We start from the raw sequence: 17,159 nt of genomic DNA on the forward strand, positions 1-17,159 counted from the left end.
ATGTATCCGTTGTGTTAAATATGTATCCATTGTGTTAAATATGTATTTGTATCGTATAAAAAAATAAAGTGAGTTTGCTAGATCTATATTACGTGTTTGAATATTAATTTGTTAAAATAACACCTCGTAAATAAGATATTGTCATTTTTTTACTTTCCCTTGAAGTTTAAAAATGTGTCCAAGAGATTTCTACACTCTTGTAACAAATGATTCATTCCCCTCTCTGATTGTGAGATTTCACAGTATGGAAGTATTGTATGTCTTTTCTTACTAAACCATGATTTTATGTGAGACCTTATGCATATTGTGTGTACATCGAGCAGTGATTACTTCTTCTCATATATTGTATAGACATGTACTTAGAAAAATGATTTTGAGTCCTATTTCTTCTCATGGTTCGTGACTGCTGGCTTAGGGTTATGAAGATAGGGTAATCACCTAGTAGGTCCACGTGCATGTGCTTAGACCGTGAGTAGAAAAATATTATATGCATCCAAACCCACCTAGAAACAGTGAGTTTATTAAGTATTACTTATCATAATATTATTAACTATTTTCAGGGTAAAAGTAAGAAACTCACGTACAAATGACTACATTGGTAGAATTGGTCATGGACAAAGTCATCCACGGTAACTAATTTTTTTTCTTTCAAGATGTTACTTCAACCAAACTATTTAATTACATAAATTCCACTTAATTTACTATTAATTAGTTAATTAATTAATACTTTTATTTAATTTTTAGAGTAGGTTAATAAATAAATAATTAATTAATATAATTTCCCTTGATATTTTTTATAGTTGAGTTTATACTTATACCAAGATCAATATTTTAATTGTATTGATAGTTAAGTGTCCATATTTATTTTATCTTTATTCTCTACAACTTGTGACATATAAATGTATGAATTTCGATCTTCACGAGGCTGGTGGAGACAACGAAGCTTTCTCCATTCCCGTCCATACTTTTTCATCTCTACAAAATTACCATTTATTTTTGTGAAGATCGAGGCTGAGTTTTTCGTAAAAAATTCATATTTACATTTATATATAAAAAGTGAGTAGGGCAGGGTGGGATGAAGATTTTGATAGGGTCGAGATGGTGATGAGGACGGAGAATACATTCTCTTCTCCAGTCCTGTTTCAAAAGAAATATCTCTCCTCTCTCTCCTCATTCCGTGTTTAAATTTGGATTCTCCACCCCATTCGAAGTGGGTCCCTAAGCTCCGGATGTTAAATGAACCATTTTGAACTCCTTTTTGTTTCTAACTTCAATTAATTAAGTTTAAAGGTCCTATAAAAGGCCCCATAACTTGGCTACTCAGTTCATCATCACAGCTTCCAATTTGGTTGAAGGAAATGGAATCCATAAACATGAGCTCTGAGGAAGCCATTATGGGTCCTGAAAAGCACACACTTTCCTTACATTTGGAGCCTCCAAAGGTTCAATGGAGGATGGGAAAGCCCCCAAATTATGAAGCTGCTAACAAGCTCTTTGAACATGGAAGAACAAAGGTTCTCTTTTTTCATTTTTTATCTGCCAGATCTAATATCATCTTTGTTTCTTAATTTGTTTTGTTCGTCGTAGGTTTGGCCGAAAGGATCGCTCGAAGAAACCGTGCAGAATATCGTAAAATCAATGCACGCCGAGTTAGCTTACATGACAAGATCGCAAGATTTCAAGAGCATAAACCCTAAAAAATTCGTAGTTTATATCAATGGTAATACTAATTTTGTTACGTTAAATATGTTTCAATCGAACCGTACTGTGATGTCCCACATTTGTTGGAGAGAAAAACAAACCACTGATTATAAGGGTGTGGAAACCTTCTCCTAGCAGATGCATTTTAAAGCTTTGAGGGGAAGCCCGAAAGGGAAAGCCCAAAAAGGACCATAGGCCGTTACACGAAAACTCAAATTTTCTACGAACTTCTGAAAAATACGGAGGAATTAGCTTAAATCATCTCCTCGTATTTTCGGTTTAAGTCGGGTCTAAAATATCCCAAAATTAACCTAATTCGGCTGGATGATTAAATGATGAATTAGTGAATTTGTTGTGTTTGGTAGTGTAGGAAGAGAGGGGCTCTCAGGTGAAGAAGCATTGAAGCTTGGAAGCTTCAATGCAATGCTGAAGAACACTCTACCAGAGGAATTCCATTACTTCAAAGCAAAGGAAGAGACATTTGAATCAACTTATAATGACTTCAAGACATGTTTTCCAAGAGGGTTTGCATGGGAACTTCTTCAGCTTTATTCTCCTCCTCCTTTGGTTGCTTTCAAGTTTAGGCATTGGGGTTTCTATGAAGGGCCCTATAAAGCTCATTCCCCTACTCGAGAAATGGTCGAGTTCTTCGGCATGGGAACTGTCAAGGTAACGTCGAGATTCAATAACGACCCTTCTTGTCAAATGTATCCCTATACATATTTAACGTCACGTTCATGAATGTTTGGGTTAGTTTGTGCCCTTATCGACTAATTTGATCATAACCTAATGATTTGTCTTCTCCACCAATCGTGAGAATAGTTTAAAATTTTAAGCAGGTGTATATCATCATGGAACTATAACAGCCCAAGTTCACTACTAGTAGATATTGTCCTCTTTTGAAACGTGTCTGCTAGGGAGAGGTTTCAACACTCTTATAAAAAAAATACTTCGTTCTCCTCTCCAACCGATGTGGGATCTCACAATCGACTCCCCTCTGAGTCCCAGCATCCTTGCTGACACTTGTTCTCTTCTCCAATCAATGTGGGACCACTCAATCCACCCTTCTTTGGGACTCAGCGTCCTTGTTTACACACCGCCTTGTGTCCACTCCCCTTAGAGCTCAGCCTCCTCACTGGCACATCACCCAGTGTTTGGCTATGATACAATTTGTAACAGCCCAAGTCCATCGATAGTAGATATTGTCTTCTTTAGGCTTTCCATTTCGAGCTTCCACACCCTTGTAAAACATATTTCATTTTCGTCTCCAACCGATGTAGGATCTCACATGAACTTAAGACGTTCTAAATCCCTTCTTGACATTTATTTGCACAGGTAGATTCATCATGGAAGGTTGAAGAAGTTCATGTGTTCTTTGATCCAGCTGAGCTATTTGGAAGTCTTTTGAAAGGCAAAAAAACAGCTTCTGAATCCAAAACTGATGATTCATCTGCCTCTGCCTGCCCACTCTTCAATCAACCAAAGTAGCTCCACAAACACAAACACAAACACAAACACAACAAAAGTTGGTCTGAAATAAAATGTGTTATGTTATGTTATAGTGTTTTTGGATTCAGTTCTTACGTTGTTATGTTTGTTAATTGTACCCTTTTTCTGTCGGTTCTTATTACATATGAATGATAATAATAATTTAGTTTGTTGCGGAAATTTTCGATTACAAATTAGAAAGAAAAAATAAATATATACTCTATTATCGGGGTAAAACAGACTATTGACCCAGTAATAATAATGAACGACCTATGAAAGATCGACTAGTATGCAATGATTATATCTATTGAAATAATTGGTTCTACCGTGTATAAGAGTTCATATCTAGAGTAGAGTTACTTATAGTTAATAAATAAAATTAATTAATTAAAGAGTTTATTTAATTATTTAATTAAATATCTTTTATTTAGACAAGTAAAAAAAAATTAAAGAGTATTTTTGAACACGTCAACTTTTTGGAAGTATTTTGATAACTTTTTATTTTCAAGGGTATTTTTGGAAGATCAGTGAAAGTTCAAGGACAATATTGTAATTTTAAACGATATTTTTTTTAAAAAATAAATAAATAAAATTCATGATTTTTTTTTAAAATATTGTTTTTAGCGTCAAGTGTTTGACAAATAATTATAGAGATGATGAAAAAGAAAGAGAAGGAAAGAAAAAAAAAACTAATACAAATCTCATTAATACTTGAAATATTATCATAATATCTTCCAAAAATAGTTAGAATATTATTAATATTATTATTCTACTCATTTATATATATATATATATATATATATATATATATATATATATATATATTAAAATTAAGTATTTAAATTTTTAGAAATTATGTTAGTATTATATTTTGAAATATTATTAAATTTATAAGGATGGTTTTGTGGAATTAATTATAGTGGAACAAAATAAGTAATAAATAATCAATAAATAAATTTAAATAAATAATAGACTATAATTATTCAAAAACTAATACTTCAACTAAATTAAATTATTTAATTGAATAAATTAATTAGTTCTTGAATAAATAATTAATTCCATTAATTAATATATTCTATCAATAAAAGAAATTAAGTAAATATATCAATCATACACTCAATATATATTAACCTACCACGATGTAAAAATTAATTATATTAATATTATAGCATTATTATCAATAAACTAACATATATATTTTTATCAATTATAAGTTTAATTTAAATATGCTTTTTAAAAAGTAAAATTAATTAAAATAACATAAAACAAAATATAGAAAACATCATATATATATATATATAAGAAATATAAAAAATGGGAGGATAAATTTTTTGATATGCTTTAAAACTTACATATTTGAGGAGAAAAGCGTCTCTACGTAGACCGTCTTTTAAATGTGGGATTACTACCGGTGTGACATGAGAAATGAATGGATGGCTACTTTGAAATTAAAAAAAAAAAATTAATATTTGATAATTTAATTAAATATATATTTTTAATTAATTGAATTATATTTAAATGAGAGGGAAAAAAGGAAAAATATTAAATCTAAATTACTTGTGTTTTTATCAAATAAAATAAAATATAAAATAACTAATTATGCATGTAAAAAAAACAATAGATCATAAATTTTAAACATATATATTAAAAATTATGGACTTCATTATTAATGTGTATTAAAAGATGAGTTTAAAAAGTCAAGGTCACAAGTCAACGTGTTTTTATTTATGTGGCCCAAGTGGGGGTTTTTGTTCTTTATATCTCTATAATTGTGTCCAACCAAATAATTTTTTTAGGTTAATTTAGGAGAATTTTCATTTTTTAATAGATTATAAATTTTTGAATAATTGATTTTATGACAACACTTAAGTAAATATAACCTAAAAATAGATTAAAATTTTTAAAATTTGAAATTTATTAATAAAACATAATAAATTTTTAATTTTACCTAAAAAAAATATTTGGTCACGGTAATTTGAATAACTTAAAACTCTACTAAGTAGAGATTTTTACTCCTTATAAGAAATGCTTAGTAAACCAACGTGGGTTCTCATAATCTACCGTCTTGAGGGGATCAATGTTCTCGTTGGCACACTGCTCGGTGTCTAGTTTTGATATTAATTTGGCACTTTTAGGGAAACAAATATTGTCAGTTTTGGCCCGCTATGTATCACCATTGAACATGGATTGTGAGATTCCACATTGATTAGAAAGGTATGAAAACGTCACCCTAACATACGCGTTTTAAGTTGACGATCATACGTAACGGGTCAAAACGGACCATGCTTTCATAGGTATCCCCACAGGGAAAGTCACATCCCCTCTTGCATTTGTGTATAAAACCCCATAAGTGGCCACCATGAGTCTCCACCATTGGCTCCTAGTTTGGTTGAAGAAGGAAACTAAACAAACAATGGAAGGCATTAACAACGTCACTAAGGGAAGCTCCATAGGAACCCATGGTGTTGTTCCCGACAAGTTCAGAGCTAACTTGCATTTGGAGGCTCCCACTGTTGAATGGAGGTATGGGAAGCCTCCCACTTATGAGTCTGCCAACCAGCTCTTTGAAGAGGGCCGATCCAAGGTTGTTTCCTTTTCTCTTTCCTACAAAGAATACTTTCTTCTCTTTCAAATCATTCATGTTTGTAATTTGAGGTGTTTTTGTTTATGATTAGGTGTGGCCAAAAGGATCTCTGGAAGAAACAGTGCAAAATGCTGTGAAATCATGGCAAGTGGAGATCAACAACAAGACTAGATTACAAGATTTCAACACCATAAACCCTGAAAAATTCAAGTTTTTTGTCAATGGTAAAGTTTTTTCTTATTTTGGTTAATGGATTTTGCCACTCGAATCATTAGGTTTAAACGGTGAGAGATCCCACGTCCATTGGAGAGAGGAATGAGTATCAGCCAGAACGCTGGACTCCAAAAAAGGGTGGATTGTGAGATCCCACATCGGTTGGAGAGAAAAACGAAACATTCTTTATAAGGGTGTGAAAATTTCTATGTAATTCCTAACATGGTATCAGAGTCATGCCCTAAACTTAGTCATGTTAATAGAATCCTCAAATATCGAACAAAATATTATGAGCCTCAAAGGTATAGTCAAAAGTGACTAAAGTTTCGAACAAATGGTGTACTTTGTTTAAAGACTCCAAAAAAGGAGTCGAGCCTCGATTAAGGGGAGGCTGTTCGAGGGTTCCAGAGGCCTCAGGGGAGGCTCTATAGGGTACTTTGTTCGAGGAGAGGATTGTTGAGAATTTTTGGGATGGAGTCTCGTATTAACTAATTTAGGGAATGATCATGCGTTTATAAGCAAGGAATACTTTCTCCATTGGTGTGAGGCATTTTAGGGAAGTCCAAAGCAAAGTCATGAGAGACGCGTATCGAACCCAACTCAACCCAACCCACCACCCGACTACTAATAAAAGCTCAAATTTATATGTCTGATATGTAGGAAGAGAGGGGCTGACAGGAGAAGAAGTGGTGAGGATTGGAAGCTTCAATGCATTGCTGAAGAGTGCTCTACCAGAGGAGCTCCATCACTTCAAAGCACACCAAGAGACATTTGAATCAGCTCATAATGACTTCAAGACATGTTTTCCAAGAGGGTTTGCATGGGAAGTCATAGAGGTTTATTCACCTCCTCCATCGATTGCCTACAAATTTAGGCATTGGGGTTTCTTTGAAGGTCCTTACAAAGCCCATTCCCCAACCGGCGAAATGGTCGAATTCTTCGGCATGGGAATTCTCAAGGTAACGTCGAGATTCAATAACGCTCTTTCTTATCAATCATATCCATATTTAACGCCACGATAAAAAAATGTTCGTGTCAACGTTTCAAAAATGGTTATGTAATGATGATATTTGTGCAGGTGGATTCATCAATGAAGGCTGAAGAAGTTCATATTTACTTTGATCCAACAGAGCTATTTGGAGGCCTTTTAAAGGGCAAAAACACTGATGGTTCATTTGTTTCTGGCTGCCCATTCTCTGATGCCCAGAAGTAGTTCAAAGAACACAATGATGGTCTGAAATGGAATAAAATGTGTTGTATGAATATCCCTATGGTCGTTTATGTTTATATGAATAATTAACAACTTTGCAACAATATCCATTAGCTCAGCTCAGCTCAGCTCAGCTGTTGGTTAGCAGTTCTTAGGTTGTTATGTTTCTTAATTGTACCCTTTTCTGTCGGTTGGTTGGTTCTTATTAAATATCAATGATATAATAAGTTGTTTATGGTTGTGAATTCGGGTTAATCACATTTCTTTCGTAAGTATATGACATACATCTCGACGTCGGTAACAGCTCAAGCTTATTGCTAGCAAATATTGTTCTTTTTAAACTTTTCCTTCCGAGCTTTCCCTCGAAGTTTTAAAACATGTCTTTTAGAGAAAGGTGTCTTTTGTTCCTCTCTCGAAACGACGTGGGATCTCACAATATCTTTTTCTCTCTAAATGACATTTCAAAATTTCAGTACAAAACAAAAATATATAGAAACCCTAGCAACTATGTTGAGACGTAGGCCTTGAAATTCTAAAATAGTCCACTTTTTTTTTTATGTAGTGTTGATGTAATAACCTAAGTTCACCGCTAGCAGATATGGTCGGTTACGTATCGTGATCGTCTCATAATTTTGTTCCTCTCTCCAACCAAGGTGGGATCTGATGCTAAGGGCAGTGCCTTGACACTACATATCAAAATCATAGAAATGTGCACTCCACGTATTTTTGAGTGATAGAATTTATATTTTCGCTTGTGACTCTTAAGGTTCGTTAGCACCAAAAATGGCATTGATAAGCTTGGGTACTATATTTAATGATAATAGACTTTATAATACACATAACAATGACTTAAGTTGTGGGGCTCGAAATAAAGGTTAAGAGACTTTTCAAGTATCGATCAAAATTAGGTTGTGCAATAAAAGTAAAGATAAGTAGACGTTTTTAATTAAGCTAAAGTAGACAATATCTACTAGCGGTGAGTAGAGTCGTTCATTGAGCGGTGTGGAAACGTCTCCCTAATAGTGTAACAGGGTAAAGTAGACAGTATCTACTAGCGGTAGGTTTAGGTTATCACAAATGATATCGTAGTCAATCACCGAGCAATGTGGAATCTCTAAACCTCACCTTATTGTAGTAAGAAAAATTAATTTGTATTATTATTTATAGTATTTAATTCAATAAATATTATATAATTATGAAGATATTAATTAAGTAGTCGATATTAACTACGAGAGATTTTTTATAACAAATAAATAATTATAATTACCAAAAAATGGAGTATTACTATGCATCCAAACCTGCCCGATTAATAGATTTTATCGATAAATATAGAAAAAATAATATTTTGGTGGGAAGATATTTTTTCTTTTTTTTGTTAGCTAATTGAGTTGAATTGTATCTATTTCATCCCATATTTATTAACTTATTTAATGTCTTCTTAATTATATTAAAGTTTATGCATTATTATCTGTAAAAATTATAATTGTATTAATATTAGTTAATGATTATAAATTTAATTCAAATATATCTTCTAATCCACAACTTGTAAGTCCATGAATTCAACTATGTATAATAATAATCATGAGATGTATAATAATAATGAGCGCGAAAAACTGACCACTAAAAAGCTTAATCAACCCAACCTAATCAGTTGTTCGATTTTGATTGGGTTGAAAATGTCCTTAACTATGTTCTATTCGGTTCTTGGATTCATAAGATTGAATCGACAAGACAACTTAGGTTAAAATCTGTAACGTTCTAGTCTAAGTCCACTACTTGCAGATTTATCCTCTTTAGGCTTTTCCTTTCGGGTATCTCTCTTGCAGACTTTTCCTTCCTTTCGGGTATCTCTCAAGGTTTTTCAAATGCATCTGCTAGGAGAGGTTTCCACACCCTTATAAAGAACGGTCCGGTCCATTCTCTTCCTCAACTGACATGGGATCTCAAATGTAACGGCCCAGATCCACCGCTAGTAGATATTGTGTTCTTTGAGCTTTCCCTTTCGAGCTTCCCCTCGAGACTTTAAAACGTGTCTGGTAGGGGAAGGCTTCCACACCCTTATAAATGGTAGTTTGTTCTCCTCCACAGCCAACTTGGGACATCACAGTTTCTATCAATAACATGTTCTCTTCTTTAGGCTTTCATTTTCGGGTTTCCCTCAAGGTTTTTCAAACGCCTGCTAGGGGGAAGAATGCTTCATTCTCTTCCCCAACTGACGTGGGATCTCAATTTTTGTAAACAGTTCAAACCCACCACTAGTAGATATTATCTACTTTTGCCCGTTACTTGTCGTCGTCGGCATCATGATTTTAAAACGCGTCTACTAGTGAGAGGTTTCTACACCCTTACAAGGAAGGTTCCGTTCTGCGTAAGAAATTATATTCGAAAACATGGAAGAGAGAGAGAGATGATGAGTCCTATGAAAGGCCCCATGAGTTTGCTACTCAGTTCATCACCACAGCATAAGATGAGGTGTGAGGAAGGCATTATGGGTGGCGATAAGTACAGAGCTTCGTTGCATTTGGAGGGTCCAACAGTTGAATGGAGGATGGGAAAGCCACCAAATTATGAAGCGGTGAACAAAGGTAGTTTCTTGTTGTTTACCAGATCTAATATCATTTGTGTTGCTTCATTTGTTGTGTTGCTTCATTTGTTGTGTTGCTTCATTTGTTGTGTTCTTCATAGGTGTGGCCAAAAGGAACTGTGGAAGAACAAGTGCAGAATATTGTCAAATCATTGCAAATGGAGTTCGCTTACAAGACTACACCACAAGATTTCAAGAGCATAAACCTTCACTCACAATTTCATAGCTTCTATCAATGGTAACATTTTTCTACTAAATATGTTCACTAGCAGATATTGTCTTTTTTCGGGTTTTCCTTTCGAACTTTCCCTCAAAATTTTTAAAACGCGTCTACTAAAGTATAGTGAATGTTTTGTCCTTGCTGACACACTGCCCGATGGCCACCCTTTAAAAGGAGTCTGTTAGAGAGAGGTTTCCGTGCCCCTTGTAAAAAATGTTTTATTCCCCTCTCCAACCGGTGTGGGATCTCAAAATTCACTTGGAGTCCACCCCATTTCAGGGCCAACGTCCTCGCTGGCACATCGCCTGGAGTTCATCCCACTTCAGGGCTTAGCGTCCTTGTGTGGCACACCGCTCAGTATCTGGCTGACTCTAATACCATTTGTAACAGCTCAAATTTACAATATTGCCCTCTTTGGGTATCTCAAAATTCACATTGAGTCCACCCCACTTCAGGGCCAGCGTCCTTGCTGGCACACCGCCTGGAGTCCATCCTACTTTAGGGCTCAACATCCTTGTTCGCACACCGCCCAGTATTTGACTTGCTCTGATAACATTTGTAACATCCTAAGTCCATACAAGAAAGATGTTTCCACACCCTTATAAGAAATTGGTTCGTTCTACTCTTCAACCGACGTGGGATCTCACAATTTCCATCCAAATTGATCATTTAGCAAATTTGTAGAGAGTTCTTATCTTTCAATCTACTAAGTTGGGTCTAACGTATCACAAAACTAACCTAACTCGATTCATAAACACCCTTAATTACATTACATGTAACTAACCTAACTCGATCCAACTATTACTCTAAATTAAGCATTAAAAGATGAATTAATTAATTACAGGAAGAACAGTCTCATATGAAGAAGCATTGAAGCTTGGAAGATTCAACTCATTTCTGAAGAATCCTCTACCAGAGGAATTCCAATACTTCAAACCACAAGAAGAGACATCTGAATCAACTCATAATGACTTCAAGACATGTTTTCCAAGAGGGTTTGCATGGGAAGTCATAGAGGTTTATTCACCTCCTCCTTTGATTGCCTACAAATTTAGGCATTGGGGTTTCTTTGAAGGTCCTTACAAATCCCATTCCCCAACCGGCGAAATGGTCGAATTCTTCGGCATGGGAATTCTCAAGGTAACGTTGAGATTCAATACCCACCTTTCTTATCAAAAACATTTCTTATAAGCGTGTGGAAACCTTTCCCTAATAGACGTGTTTTAAAATCGTGAGACTAACGATGATACGTAAGAGCCAAAACAGACAATAGGTGCTAGCAATGAGCTTAGACTGTTACACTGAGAAAATTTGTCAAAACCACCCCACCTGAATGGTGTGAAAGTTCTTTGTTTATAATCAAGTATATTACAAGTATATGGGAAGAGTAATAAATGGAAAGATATCCAGATATTTGCCTATAATAAAAGATTAAATATGATATATATGGCAAACTATAGTTCAATACTAAATATCTTTAACACACAAACGTATCTCTATACATATTTAATGTTGCGCTTATAAATGGTCGGGGTCGGATTAGTTTGTGTTCTCGTCAACTAATCGAAATGTTATTTATTTGGACAGGTAGATTCATCATGGAAGGCTGAAGAAGGTCATGTGTTCTTTGATCCAGCTGAGCTATTTGGTGGTCTTTTGAAGGGCAAAAAAACAGGTGATTCGTCTGCCTCGGCCTGTCCACTCTTTGATCAGCTGAAGTAGTTCCACAAACACAACAAAAGTTGATCTGAAATGAATAAAAATGTGTGTCTCCGACATTCCCACCACTGTCCATTAGTTCTAATCTTGTTTGTTTGTAGTTCTTACGTGTTGTTGTTATGCTTGTTCGTTGTATCGTTTATGTTGGTGTCTATTAAATATGAATGATAATAAGTGCGGTTTGTATATGATATTAGGTTTGTATATGATATTAAGTTGGAACGGTCTTTACATTCTTATAAGGAATGGTTCGTTACATTCTCCAACCGACGTGGGATCTTACAATCTACCCTACTTGGGGTCAGCATCCTTATTAGCACATTGCTCGATGTCTTGCTCTGATACAATAAAAAAAAAAAACATTTTAAAAAGAAAGGAAGAATGTTTTGAGTTACGAGAGAGGGAAGGTATGCACCTCGTATCTAGAAGTGTTACCGGGCAAAGCGAAGAACGGTAGGTAGCTTCTCCATCCCAATTTTCATCTCTCGTTAAATTTTTCTATGTGATCGAGAAGATGATTTCTTTGTGAGAAATTCACAGTTGTTACTTCTTTGATTTTGAAAGAGAATCGTTATTGAAAAGGTGATTGAGATGAGTTGCAAAAACGTACATGTATATGTGTATGTACATGTATATATATATATATATATATATATATATATATATATATAAAATATAAAATATAATACCACTTGTCACAATCGCACTCTTGATGATAGCGGACTTGCGATTGTGCGGTACTTACTTTCCAACGACAAGTGAACTAAGCCAATTCGTTCTTACGTTGTCTATGACTAAGCGACGTATGCTCGAGCCTCTGGTCTCAGTTTAAGAAAAAGGTTTTAGAATACGATGACAGAGAGAGATTTTTGAAAGAGGGATTTTGAAAGAGACATATATGCAAGCAAGAGAGTAACAACAACTACTCACACTATATAACTTTTGGGAGGGAGAAGATATATATACATCATACATATATATATATATATACATGCATACATATATATCTATACATGCATACATATATATCTATACATATATATATATATATACACATACATATTTCTACTAAATTATTTAATTAGATAAACTTAACTCATATGCACTATTAATTAATTAATTAATAGTTTTATTTAATTCTTGGAGTAGGAGTAGGCTAATAAATAATTGGTTTAATTTGATTTAATTTATCATTATATCAAATTATCTAAGAGTACTAAAAAAAATTTGACAAAATATTAAATAAAACAAAGTAACAACTTCCTATATAGTACTCTATGGTCTAAGAATTTAAACACAACTATGTTTTGTATGTGTTATGATCTTTATTCTCTATGCAGTCACCCCGTACAGGGGTGTCTTACTAAAATAGAATTAGTACACGGCTTGAGTATTTTAAGAAATACCCAGTAAGTGACCCCACTATTAGAGTCGAGGAATGCAAACACTATTAGGTTCAAGGGATGCAAACACATACAACTCATGATTATCGTTAAAACCATCATAGAGGTGGTCTTCAGTCCGAACAAAATTGGATATGTAGTACTTCCCTACACACGTCTCACACATGCAAGCGTGAGCCCCCAAGCGGTTTGCACCTCCTGGACCCATCATAGTTGGGCTAATTGTCCGTAATCGAACATCCAGAGGTAAGCAAAACCCTGAGTATCATGCGACGCATGATGATCATCATCATCGTAATGTATAAGATCCCTATAGTTTTCATCTTTAAATCATTCTTATGACACAACCATATGCATCACTTACACATTACCCTAGATAACGTGCATGCATTGACCTTCATACGCTCATCATCATTAACATCCATTTGGGTTGTGCCTTAGAAAACTCGTCATATGCATCATGACATTTAGTACATGCACATCATCTTAGTATGAAATTGTTGGGTTTTATGTCCTAAAACTCATAGTTTGTAAACAAAGATATATTCTATTTTCAATAAAGTTATTATTGATGTTTATTCAGTAAAAATTGTTATTGAATAAAGTGAACTTTACGATCATTAATCATAATCCAATAAACTAAGAACACTCTGGCTATAGTATGATTACTTGAACTATATGTAGAGACATAAGAGTGGATCAAGTTCAAGTATATAGTCAAAATGATCTATAGTATAAGGATAAAGCTGAGTACCTTATTCTGGGACACTATGGATGCGGCCCACTTTTGTATATGATATAAACAATGTGATCACTAAATTGCGCATGTGGAGACATGTGAGTGGGGGCGTCCTATGCAATGAGTATTGCATAAGATCGGACCATGAAGAAAATCACTCTCACTTTATAAAGTCGTTTACTGTTGAGACTGATTTTCTTTTCATTTGATAACCTAGGTAACTCGGTTTTAATCCTGAGCTAACCATGAACTCCTGTTTATTTGGAATTATCCTTAGATTTGCATGGGTGAGAGTGGCTCTAGTTCGCCGACTCAACAGGCCTCCCATTTCAGGGGTAAGACTGGGTGAATGGCTGGGGACGTGGGGTGCAAGACGGAATTCACTCCTACCCACTTTTAGGGATAGAAGAAAGGTAGTTCCCTTAAGCACTGACTCCAGGTCTTGAACAAGGGGCCCCACCCTCTCATTGGCCTGAGAGGGATTCGGTTTACTAGTTGGACCACAAACCAATTGTTCATTAGAGGATCAGTGAGACATAAGGAACAAGAAGTAACTTCAGGGGTAAAACGGTAAATTGACCCAGCTCTAGTTACGAACAACCTGTGAAGGATCGACTTACTAATCATGGTTATATCAGATGGACAGAAATATATCTATAGTGAGGGGAGTGCAACTACTAGGCTATAGTGGAGTGTCCTAGTAGTTAACGAATGTTGGTTAACCAGGTTAATGAGTTTAATCGGTTAATCTTGGATCGTTGGAGCCCATGATCTATAGGTCCATTAGGTCCCTCTGCTAGCTCATATCGGACTAAACCATAGAACAGTGTGACGAGTGAGTTCGAAGTGTTCAAATTCAAATTAGGGAATATGCGTTACATATATACGATATATTTAACCGCAATTTTGTTTTATTTACGAATTAAACGAAAAGAGAGAATCTGAGATATTTAAATAAAATTTAAATATCTTAATCAATTATGTGTCGGAATTGATTGGGATTGGCATTTAAATTAATATTAAATATTAATTAAATAGTTTAATTAATTACTTTAATTTGAAATTTATTATTCAAATTAATTGTTGAATTAAAATGAAGAAAGTCAAAATGTTGACTTTCATCTAATGGAAAAGTCCATGTTAGTGGAATTTTGAGGTGTCAAAATTTGGTTTAACCAAACTTGGCCAAATAAACCCCACAAGTTTGAGTGGAATTTTGAGTGTCAAAATTTGGTTAACTCAAACATGCATGCTTGCCGCATAATCCCAAACATTTGAGTGGAATTTTAAGTGTCAAAATTTGGTGATCTCAACTTGACTCTTTACATAGAGTGATCATGATATTTGGAGGGGATTCTTCATCTTGATGAAAAACTTTGAGAAAAACTTCTCACGAACACTCTCTTTCACATATACAAAATCCCTCCCAAGTTTAGTCACTCACCGGATTCCACAATCCCGTTCTAAGGCCGGAGGATAGTGGAGAAGACACTAGTGGTGGTTCGAAACCGGTTCGTGAGGCAAAAGGAGTTTGTACTACAAAAGGTTAGTATTTAAACTCATTAAGTTTTAATACTTATGAACATGCTAGTAATTTACAATAATTGATGTTCTAAAAGTGCCTAAGATCCAAATTGCTTCCGCATGTGTTATATTAACACCATCAGAAATATCATCATATTAAGTCATCTCATCATCATATCGCCATAGTACATAAATCATAAATGACACATGCAAGGGTCACTAGACACGTTTCGTCATATATAAGGTAAGTCTTCCGACTGAGCCGATAGTAAAGCCACTTACATGGTTAGCTTTAGCCGACATTCTATCCTATTTTCAAGATTAGTTCGACTTTAGAGATTCCACCAAATTAAGAATTTCCAGAGATATTCTACGAACTTCCATCCAGCTCGAGTGTGAGAGAAGAAAGAGAAAGAGAAGTTGATTGGATAGAATACATGGACATGAAGCAGTCCTATAAAAGGCCTCATAACTTGGCTACTCAGTTCATCATCACAGCTTCAAGTTTGGTTGAAGGAAATGGAATCCATTAAGAAGAGCACTGATGAAGCCATTATGGGTCCTGATAAGTACAGAGTTTGGTTACATTTGGAGGGTCCTACAGTTGAATGGAGGATGGGAAAGCCACCAAATTATGAAGCTGTTAACAAGCTGTTTGAAGATGGAAGAACAAAGGTTCTGTTTTTTCATTTTTTCTCTGCCAGATCCAACATCATCTCTGTGTTCTTAATTTGTTTTGTTTGTCGGGTAGGTGTGGCCAAAAGGGTCTCTTGAAGAAACAGTGCAGAATACTGTAAAATCATTGCAAGTGGAGCTTGCTAACAAGACTAGACCACAAGATTTCAAGATCATAAACCCTCAGAAATTCCACGTTTTTGTCAATGGAAAGTTCTTAGTGTTCTTAGTGTTCTTCGTTATGATTGTAATCAATTAACTAATTTCATCTCTCCGGCAGTGCAGGAAGAGAGGGAGTCTCAGGTGAAGAAGCAGGGAAGCTTGGAGTCTTCAATGTATTCCTGAAGAACTCTCTACCTGAGGAATTCCATTATTTCAAAGCAAAGGAGGAGACATTTGAATCAACTTATAATGACTTCAAGACATGTTTTCCAAGAGGGTTTGCATGGGAACTTCTTGAGGTTTATTCACCTCCTCCTTTGATTGCCTACAAGTTTAGGCATTGGGGATTCTTTGAAGGTCCCTACAAAACCCATTCCCCTACTGGTGAAATGATCGAATTCTATGCTATGGGAACTCTCAAGGTAAAGTCGAGATTTCGTGCTGGTTTATGAATGTTCGGGTCAGTTTGTGCTCTCGTCGACTAATCCAAATCAAACTTTTGATGTCCTAAATCCCATGATATTTTGAGGATTTACAAAAATTGTGTACCAATGAATCTAATGATATTTGTGCAGGTAGATTCATCAATGAAGGTTGAAGAAGCTCATTTCTTCTTTGATCCAGCAGAGCTATTTGGAGGTCTTTTGAAGGGCAAAAAAACTGCTTCTGAATCAAAAGCTGTTGATTCATCTCCCTCTGGTTGCCCATTCTCCAATCTCCAGAACTAATTCCACAAACACAAAAAAAAATGTTTGTCTGAAATAAGATATATATATATGGAGAATAAAGAACTTTGTAGCTCACCTGTGGGTTTGTAGTTCTATGTTTGTTAATTGTATCCTTTCTGGTGCATACTAAATATGAACGATAATAAGATGTTGAGTTATGCTCATTTCGACCGTAATCATGTGAAATGCTACCATTATTTATGCATGTA

At 34.9% G+C, this 17,159-nt stretch overlaps 3 protein-coding genes across 5 annotated transcripts; all 3 read left to right on the forward strand.

Annotated features, from left to right (window-relative positions):
* The first annotated feature begins 1,308 nt into the window (after positions 1 to 1,308).
* On the forward strand, positions 1,309 to 7,213 carry LOC111437627 (pathogen-related protein-like). Of its 2 annotated transcripts, XM_023075683.1 has the most exons (5): positions 1,309 to 1,514; positions 1,588 to 1,720; positions 2,072 to 2,370; positions 3,037 to 3,102; positions 7,131 to 7,213. In XM_023075683.1, exons 1-5 carry the CDS (start codon positions 1,359 to 1,361, stop codon positions 7,197 to 7,199), a joined length of 723 nt encoding a protein of 240 aa, XP_022931451.1. In that variant the 5' UTR covers positions 1,309 to 1,358; the 3' UTR covers positions 7,200 to 7,213. The 2 variants fall into 2 exon arrangements, with proteins under 2 accessions (XP_022931451.1, XP_022931450.1); XM_023075682.1 differs by lacking the exons at positions 1,309 to 1,514; positions 1,588 to 1,720; positions 2,072 to 2,370; positions 3,037 to 3,102 and adding exons at positions 5,565 to 5,773; positions 5,865 to 5,997; positions 6,647 to 6,945 and having other exon boundaries at positions 7,065 to 7,213.
* A 2,384-nt stretch (positions 7,214 to 9,597) lies between these two features.
* On the forward strand, positions 9,598 to 17,121 carry LOC111437625 (pathogen-related protein-like). Of its 2 annotated transcripts, XM_023075679.1 has the most exons (5): positions 9,598 to 9,724; positions 15,981 to 16,060; positions 16,137 to 16,273; positions 16,350 to 16,644; positions 16,798 to 17,121. In XM_023075679.1, the coding sequence occupies exons 1-5, from the start codon at positions 9,604 to 9,606 to the stop codon at positions 16,948 to 16,950; spliced, it is 786 nt and encodes a 261-aa protein (XP_022931447.1). In that variant the 5' UTR covers positions 9,598 to 9,603; the 3' UTR covers positions 16,951 to 17,121. The 2 variants fall into 2 exon arrangements, with proteins under 2 accessions (XP_022931447.1, XP_022931448.1); XM_023075680.1 differs by lacking the exon at positions 9,598 to 9,724 and having other exon boundaries at positions 15,884 to 16,060.
* Positions 9,745 to 11,912, forward strand: LOC111437647 (pathogen-related protein-like). Its single transcript, XM_023075715.1, has 3 exons — positions 9,745 to 9,781; positions 10,845 to 11,140; positions 11,588 to 11,912. The coding sequence occupies exons 1-3, from the start codon at positions 9,745 to 9,747 to the stop codon at positions 11,720 to 11,722; spliced, it is 468 nt and encodes a 155-aa protein (XP_022931483.1). The 3' UTR covers positions 11,723 to 11,912.
* Positions 17,122 to 17,159: the final 38 nt, after the last annotated feature.

The sequence above is a fragment of the Cucurbita moschata genome, unplaced genomic scaffold (assembly GCF_002738365.1).
Source record: "Cucurbita moschata cultivar Rifu unplaced genomic scaffold, Cmos_1.0 Cmo_Scf00064, whole genome shotgun sequence".
In the NCBI taxonomy this organism is placed as follows: domain Eukaryota; kingdom Viridiplantae; phylum Streptophyta; class Magnoliopsida; order Cucurbitales; family Cucurbitaceae; genus Cucurbita; species Cucurbita moschata.